The following is an 8,202-nucleotide window of genomic DNA, read 5'->3' as shown; positions in this document are numbered from 1 at the left end:
CTAAGACAAAAGAAACCACAAGAACAATGCCCAGAGGTCGTCGAATTTGTACCTGCACGTAAGGTAAAGAAAATCCACGAATGAGTACGGAGTCATGTGTACTCAGCAAGTATCGTTGACCGATACTAATTCAAAATAGTGACGAGTAACACCATGTCAACCCTTTAAAACAAACATACAACCTTAACTCAAGAGAACCACCCTAATTCAATAGAATAATCAAGTCTAACAGACATAAGAATATCATCTGTCGCGGTTCAAGAAATCCTCAATATAGTGAAATTAAGTAACATATATTCAAGTACCCAATAATTGGTACAAAATTAGGAAATATACCTTATTCAATCTGAATAAAAAATAAATACAATGCATATGATATGTACACACCTACCGAGTAATGGATTCAAGGTCTGAATTCATAGGGGACTCACAAAGTTCATGTACTGCACAAGCATGCACTCCAATCCCAATAAACATATATTGTGCATGCGTGTATTCTGACTCTAATAATAGATAATAATGTACACGTGTGTACTCCAACTCCAATAATAAATAATCACGTGCAAGCATACACTCTAATCCCATTTGAAATGCAATATATGTGTGTAGACGTGCAACTTCAATCTAAATCAAATAATAAAATTAAAAAAAATATTTCATCTCTTAAGTTAGATCATATATCAATTTTAAAATCAACTCAACTTATCAGGTGACAGTATTCTTATTATATAGCACTTTCAACAATTCATTTACAATAGTGAATCGCTACAATGATAGAATCGCTACAATGATGATTAGGGCTGTCGGTGTACTCTTTGCTAAAATTGCTAACGACAATCGCTACAATTGCTACAAATGATTCAATCTTGTGGAGATGATCTGGTTGTGAGCTGCCGGTGGTGAGCTCTGCGCGATTTACTGGTGCCGCTTCAAAAATTGATTTGTGTTGGAAAGTCAGACTAAATTTGCACTTCAATTGCTTCAATTTGGGAATTTTAAGGTTAGTCTATTCTTCTATGACTTTGACCTAATTTTTTGGGATTTTGGTTTTTTCTTGGGTTCATTTGATTGCATGAAATTTTTGATTTCTCCTTGTAATTCTACTGATTACGGTCATTATGTTATGTTGGAGAAGATGTCGTAATGCGTTATATTGACAACCAAAAGTTGAGGAAGATGAGCGTTACTGATTAGAGTTTTAATTGTTGTAGTCTTAATTGTTGATTTAATTTGTCTATAATGTAGTTTCTATGTTTAGATTGTTATTCTTGTTTATGTGGGTTTTCAGATTAATGAGAAATGATGTCTGTGGAAAAGATGATCTTTAACCTGTTACTTAGAAAATACTTAGACGGGTAATTCATTTTTGATCTCTATAATAGCAACGAGAGCCAAGCTGATTTTGGGCTATGCTGTAAACTAGTGAATATTCATAGCCTATTGGTTGATCAGTATTTGAGAGTTATATGCAAGGTTGATTTCATTGATACCAGGAATGTTTCTGTTGTTCTTGATGTACTTTGGTTCAATAATAGAAAACGTATGATAATTTTCTAGCAGATGGGTCCTTATTAAACAAAAGGAGCTCATGTAATTTTCTGTCAGATGGGTATACATATGTGTTCATTAAGTCAATAAAAGTTACTTCATTTTCGTAGTTTTCAAGGCGTAAGAAACACTGAAGCCTGAATTTAGTCTGTTTAACGAAGAATTTCCACTCTACCACCTTTTCACTGAGCTTAATACCTCACTTTGCTTCTGTTTGTTTAGGGCTGTACCGCCAGTGCCAAACACTGAATCTGGTTCACTTAGTGAAGATTTTCTCTGTACTACCTTTTGTGGAGCTTAACACCTCATTCTGTTTAAGTTAATTGAGGGCTAGAACTCCTTATGTGTGCACAATTCCTGAACAAGTCATCAAGTGGTCAAAATATGTGAGAACTGTTGGTTATTACAAATCCTAATTAGCCATAAATTGTGAATACCAAGTTTTTGTCTCAGAAAGACACTTCTCAGACACAAGGCATTATCTGTGCTGTGCAGTTCTGGCTACTTTGTTATTTGCTTAGTTCTCTTTGCTGTCTTTTGCAACTTATTATGAAAAGACTTGTATTGTTGAAAAGCTTTGGCTAAGTATGAAGGAGGAAGACTCTTGTGAGGACTATGCCACTGTTATGCTGCTAGAGATTTATTTGAGTAAGCAGAGTGCTACACTTCATATTTGATGTTTTCTTTTTCAGACTTTAATAGTAAACCTTAGAGATGAAAAGGCCAGCTTGGTTGTTGGTAGTTGCAGCTTTATTTTTGTCGTCTAATGCATGGAGTGGCTATTAGTTACCGAAGTTACATTTGAAGAAGAACACTATTAAATTTTTTAGGTAATTCGTGGGAGTCAATGAGCAGTTCAATAAGACTCGTGCATGTTCTGTTTCATTGGAGAAATTAGAGTGCAAGTTTTCCATGTTTATCTCATCCCTTCCTTCTACTTTTCGAAAAGAGAGGGCCTAAGCATTGGTAAACTCTCAAATTACAACAGATTTGGATGCTTTTATCTGTTGATTTAAAAATAAATGGAGGAAAATGCTTTTGACAGGTTTAGGTGGTCTAGGTGATTATTTAGGTTTTTCCCTTCTGGTTGTCAATTTTTCTTCTTTAATTTATTTTTCATGTGTGTGTCTATGCTGTGCAGAGTTGAAAAGGTATAAAGCTATTGTTCTTCGAATTGATAGTCCTGGAGGTGATGCTCTTGCTTCTGATTTGTAAGTCCTGTTATGTGATGGATCTTTCCACTGTGTGCACCATGTAAGGAGTCACTTGGCTGTATGAATTTTCTCTCTGTGACTTTTATGATCTTTTCATTTACCTCTCTTCTTCCAGATAGAGTCATAACTACTATTTATAGGTAAAGTAAAACATAAAATCTCAACTGTTTAGTTGATTGTCTTGTACAATGGAAATCTCAACTCTTATTTTCATTTAATCTCCTGTTTTGAGTGCTTCTATGATACTTAAGCTAAATCAGCTTGTAAAATATGAATGTTCTATTGTTCTTTTCCTGTCTTCAAAGCAATCAATCTACATTCCACATCTAAAAGCTTCTGTAGCGTAGACTTTGATGAACATTCTTTTTATTTTTTGAACCAAGTTCTATGTTGATTGATTAGGATGTTTTTCTACAAATGTGGAGAGAAATCAGACTGCTGGCAGAATCTAAACCTGTTGGTATTCACAGATCAGGTGTATTTATATATATAGCTAAATGATTGATAGATGACTGATCAGGTGTATTTTTAGCTGACTGATTGGAAAATGAGTTTATGTCTTAGATACAATGGATGACACATACAGTGCCTTTTTCTGTCTTCTGTAGCAAGTTTACTCTGTCATTACTTTGGATTCCTAAGTGATCTGTGATTTATTATCTCTCTTGCCACATTCTCATCAATCTACAACATGGACAAACCATATATATGTAAGTGAGTAGACAGAACAGGTGTTTGTGAATACCAGTGATTGTAATATGTGTTGAGGAAAATGCTTCATTTTTGTTCTGTTCTTTTTTTGTTTTTTGTTTTTTGTTTTTTATTGGGGTACAATGATAAGAGAAAAATGACAACAGTTTGCTGAGAAATTTGGCTATTGGCATTGAAGTTGTTTGTTCTTCAGATTGTTGATGTCTCATAGTGTATTGTATATTTGTATTGTATATTGTCGTATTATTTTAATGAATATAACATTTGAATAATTATATCATTTTTTCGTCTTTACATGATGTCATAACTCATATATCAATAATTTTAAGGATAAACATAAAACGAAAGTAGGTAACGAAGTAGAGCTAAAATAAAAAGGTAAGGTAAAGAATAAAATAGGTTATTAACTATTAGGGACAAAATGAGAAACAAAATACGATACGATCATACCAAATCGAATCGTATTTAAATCAATAACACAATATGATACTGCAGATAATAACAATCCAAACCTGTTTCTATTTATATTAGTTTAGCAACACCTCACTTAATGTGCTTGGAATCATTCTTTTTCTTATGCCAAGTACGTGGAAATGTTTTGTTGATAGAGAGTTGATTACAAGACGTACTACTTGAAAACATGTTGAAGTTGATGACACTACTTCATATTAACTTGCAAGAGAGGGAACATTTTATTTATTACTATAAATTAGGTTTGCAACAAGTTATGGAGTAGTCAATAAGACATCTTTGAATCTCTTTCCGTTTTGTTATGACTTAAGGATGCAAATATTAATGTATATCTTTGTCTAATCCGCTTATTTCGTGCTGATCATAGTGACGAGTGATTCCAGCTACAGTGGAAGGGCTCGTAGAGTTTTTTCTTGACACTAAAGCACAGGAGATTGAGTTTGAGGTTGCAAGACTAAGACCAGGGTGAGTTATCCACTCTTCAATGTAACAATGCAGGTGCTACCATTTTACTGCTTGTGACGAAACCGGAAACTGATATAATATGCTTGAGTCTTTGTTGCATTGGTTCTGGTTCAACTCTGTTAGGTTATTTGACAGTAGAGTATTCAAAGTTGTGGCCTTTTGCTTTTGATCATTCTATGATCATGAAAATGCACGTGTGTTTCGAGTCTGTCTTCTGTAAACTTGTGCAGAAAAAGAAAGCTATAAATTATAGACTTAGTATAAAGATCAAATTGATTCCTCTTAAGAAACAGGAGGAGTATTTCTTTATCATCATCCATTTTCTTTACCTTTATGTTATCAAGATTTGGGAGGTATTGGTACTTGACCTACTTAAACTTTGCCAACATTTTGTAGAGAAGATGGGACAAGACCTTTATAACATCAAATTGCATGGATTTCTCGTCTCTCCCTTCTATAGGTTTACCATCTTTACTCAAAAATTTCTAACATATCTTAGTTTGCAGATTGAACAAAGAATTTTTTGACCATCTTCAAGTCAAACTTGGAAAGCTGTGCTTTTCTGTAAACAAAACTTAGGTTTTTACTGATAATTTGCTCAATTTAGTGAGAGTCGATATAGAGTGAAATGATACTGACCATAATATTTTTGCAAAACATGGAAGACAGATTAATTGAACTGGAAACACTGCAAAAGGCCCTGCAGGAAGCAACAGGTCTGATAAATTGCCTGTCTAATTTGCTCTTTTGCTAAAGTTTTCCAGGGTCGAACTATTTTACATAGAAATGAGTATGGGTATATGAACAGATCTAGAAGTTGGATTCTACATAAGAGAATCTAGGCAACCTATGCTTCCTGGTAGTAGACTCCGCTACAGTTGTAGTTAACACATCTAGGTGAATTGACCAAATTCGGTGTGTATCCTGCCTCACACTGAAATCATGGAGATTATCACTTGATTAACATAGGGGAAGGAGGAGGGCGGGGTTCAACCATTCAAGCATATGTGTAAGATAGGTATACATGTCCCATGTCCCAAATACAGTTGAGGATGAAGTCACAATAAGAAGTTATCTTGTAGAGTACTTCTGATATTTTGCCATACTATTGTATCTTTTCCCTACAGAAGCCTATGATAAATTGCAAGCAAATCTCGTAGCAACAAGGAAGAACTTAATCGATATTTTTACTTCAAAGGATGTCAAGGCAACTGTACGTGATAGTTTTAAATTCTGCTTTGTGTGTGTGTGTGTGTGGTTTGTAGATTTTCTTCATATTGTTTCTGAATTTGGATCTTGTTGTATTTCCTTGAGCAGCTGTTGGATTCGGTTGAGAGGAATCAACTGAATAGACCCTTGTTGACGCTTCTTGATGAAAACATCACAACTGCACATAGTGCTAACCATGTGAGACAAGCAAATTCCATAAAATACAGATAAAAATTTTGTGGGAGTGATGATGCATGTTTTTGAAAATGTTTGTGCAACATAAGAAATAACTGAAACTTATATAGAAAAATATGATTCGAAAAGAAAGAAGAGGTATCTTTTTGAACTGATTATCAATAACTGACATATAAATCCACATAATTTTCCACAATTTCAGTGTACTTCATGGTTGTCCTGTGCTTTCTCCTAATAGTAATATCATCGATCCAAAGAAAATAATAAGTTGAAAAGCCACCTTGCCTAGATTGAGAATTGGTTGGATAGAAATGGTAAGGTCAGTTTTCATTTCTTGATTTGTTGGTAGTAACAATCTGTTGGTAGAACTTCTCTTGCTTTTTTTGTGTACCTGCTGCTGATTAGCTGGTGAAAGTTTGGTATTGTTGCCTGATATTATTAGTTTGGTATTATGTCCTGAAAGAATATAAAGATGATCCCCCCTTTAAGCTTGGGCCAGCTAAGAAGTTTCTCCAAGTGATGCTTGATATACTTTTTGCATTCAAAAGGGTAGATGCTATGTTGTACATATCAAATTTTGATTATGAGGTTGACTACCTCAAAAAGTCATTTGAAACTCTGGAGGTAACTATTTAAGGTCATCTTCAACTTTCCGTTGTATATTGAGTTCTCTAATAATCACTAAACAGATCTGATTTTGATTTGATAGAAGAAAGGTTTGTGTAAGGTTTTTCTGTTAAACATGTTAAATAAGTAAATATGTTGGTACGTATGGGCTATGACAAATGAAACTCAGAAATAGTACTCCCTCCGTCCTATTTTATGTGTCGCCATTTGACCGTGCACGGAGTTTAAGAAATAAGGGAAGACTTGGTAAAGTTTACCAAATCATCCTTTATCAAAAAATTTGTCAATATCTCTTTTTTTTAATTAAGTGGGACCAATAAGGGTAATTGTGCCTTTAAAAAGTTTTCAAATAAGGAAAGGCGATACTTATTTTGGGACGGAATAAAAAGAAAATGATGACACATAATTTGAGACGGAGGGAGTATTATGTGATTTTGGACGTGCTGTTGCATCAGCATTATAGGACATCTAATTGTTAGACTAGAGAATAATCAAGTTTTTTCATCTTGAACTGTCTGAACACTCTTGTGCTAAACTTGGAATGTGTTTTTCTTTTGAACTGATGCTAACTGGATCACATATATTAAACCTATATAAATGTGAAGATGCAGTTTTCTCTTATTTATTAATATGAACGTGAGTATAACTTGGTTGAAGTCCGTTACTCTTCAACTTTGAGGTTAGAGTGAGCATGTCACCTTTTTTGTTTCTTCATGTTGAAAGATTACTTGGAAGAAAGGGTGACCATTGTGCTTAGAATAATTGGATCTTTGGTTGAGTGATAAAACAGAAAATCAGCGCCCGTTTGGCCATAGATTTTTGAAGTTGAAACTTGAAACATGAAAAGTTGAGTTTTTGTAGTTGTGTAGAGCCAAATTATAATATAGGAATGAATACAAAAGATACATTGCTAGCTATCTCCAATTAGTTTGGGACTGAGGTGTTGACTACTAGATATTCCTCTCCCATCCTTACCGATACATCACCTTGACCTTTTTATCTTCCTTTCACCCAAACCAAAAAGGCATTAGCTCAATTTCAATTGTTCTTTAAGTTCTATCATCTCACATTTAGATGTTTGTATTTCTTTCTAACCATGATTGGTTGATTTGCCTCTTCACTAGCTAACTTATACGTGGTTTATATACTTATTTTGTTGTGGAATAGTCCTTTTTATGTTGTCATTTAAGTCCTAATTTATATTATTTGTTCTCTTTTTATAGGTGTCCAAAATGAAGAAAGAGATGAAGAAAATGATGAAGACATTAACCTTACTTGAGAAGATTTTTGGGTTGTGGATAAATGCTCTAATATAAATAGTTTTGCGTTGAATTTTTTGAAACTTATCGCGACTTGAACTTGCTAGTATGTAAAAACTTAACTAATCATTTGGACTTGATTACATTTACTTTTGGGTTTAAATTACTAGCTTGTTGCATATTTTGAATAATGAGATTATTAATGAATGATTTTGTTTTGTGATATGTATATATTGTGTTATAATTTATTATGTATGTAAATAAAAATTTACATTAATACGACTATTTATATAAATCATTTCAATTTAATCATATGTGGCAATCATTTTTGCAATAGATCAATAAGCCATTGCAATAGGTAGTCAAAAAGCGTTGTAATAGAATAACAAAAGCGTCGCAATAGATACTATTGCAACGGTTTAATGTTGTTGCAATAAAATCTATTGCAACGGTTTGTAAATAGATGAAAATAGGCGTTCCAATAAGTAATGAAATAGCTGTAA

The 8,202-nt window shown here is 33.5% G+C and overlaps 1 protein-coding gene across 42 annotated transcripts; it reads left to right on the top strand.

Annotated features, from left to right (window-relative positions):
* The first annotated feature begins 614 nt into the window (after positions 1 to 614).
* Positions 615 to 7,884, top strand: LOC107845873. Of its 42 annotated transcripts, none has more exons than XM_047397908.1 (9): positions 615 to 1,000; positions 2,379 to 2,514; positions 2,690 to 2,737; positions 4,312 to 4,409; positions 4,806 to 4,869; positions 5,079 to 5,125; positions 5,537 to 5,622; positions 5,727 to 5,816; positions 7,664 to 7,884. In XM_047397908.1, the coding sequence occupies exons 5-9, from the start codon at positions 4,811 to 4,813 to the stop codon at positions 7,754 to 7,756; spliced, it is 375 nt and encodes a 124-aa protein (XP_047253864.1). In that variant the 5' UTR covers positions 615 to 1,000; positions 2,379 to 2,514; positions 2,690 to 2,737; positions 4,312 to 4,409; positions 4,806 to 4,810; the 3' UTR covers positions 7,757 to 7,884. The 42 variants fall into 42 exon arrangements, 20 of the variants coding, with proteins under 20 accessions (XP_047253864.1, XP_047253777.1, XP_047253897.1 ...); XM_047397821.1 differs by having other exon boundaries at positions 616 to 1,000; positions 2,690 to 2,802; XM_047397941.1 differs by lacking the exon at positions 2,379 to 2,514 and adding an exon at positions 2,124 to 2,196 and having other exon boundaries at positions 616 to 1,000.
* Positions 7,885 to 8,202: the final 318 nt, after the last annotated feature.

The sequence above is a fragment of the Capsicum annuum genome, chromosome 1 (genome assembly GCF_002878395.1).
Source record: "Capsicum annuum cultivar UCD-10X-F1 chromosome 1, UCD10Xv1.1, whole genome shotgun sequence".
In the NCBI taxonomy this organism is placed as follows: Eukaryota; Viridiplantae; Streptophyta; class Magnoliopsida; order Solanales; family Solanaceae; genus Capsicum; species Capsicum annuum.
The sequence above is the reverse complement of the archived record's forward strand: the minus strand, read 5'-3'. Positions and strand labels throughout refer to the sequence as shown.

Bases quoted from the DNA above. Each gene is read 5' to 3' on its own strand.
- LOC107845873 (XM_047397908.1), top strand. From the start codon at position 4,811: ATGGGACAAGACCTTTATAACATCAAATTGCATGGATTTCTCGTCTCT. The intron at 4,870-5,078 runs GTTTACCATCTT...CATGGAAGACAG, and splicing joins CTCGTCTCTCCCTTCTATAG to ATTAATTGAACTGGAAACAC. The intron at 5,817-7,663 runs GTGAGACAAGCA...CTCTTTTTATAG, and splicing joins CTGCACATAGTGCTAACCAT to GTGTCCAAAATGAAGAAAGA.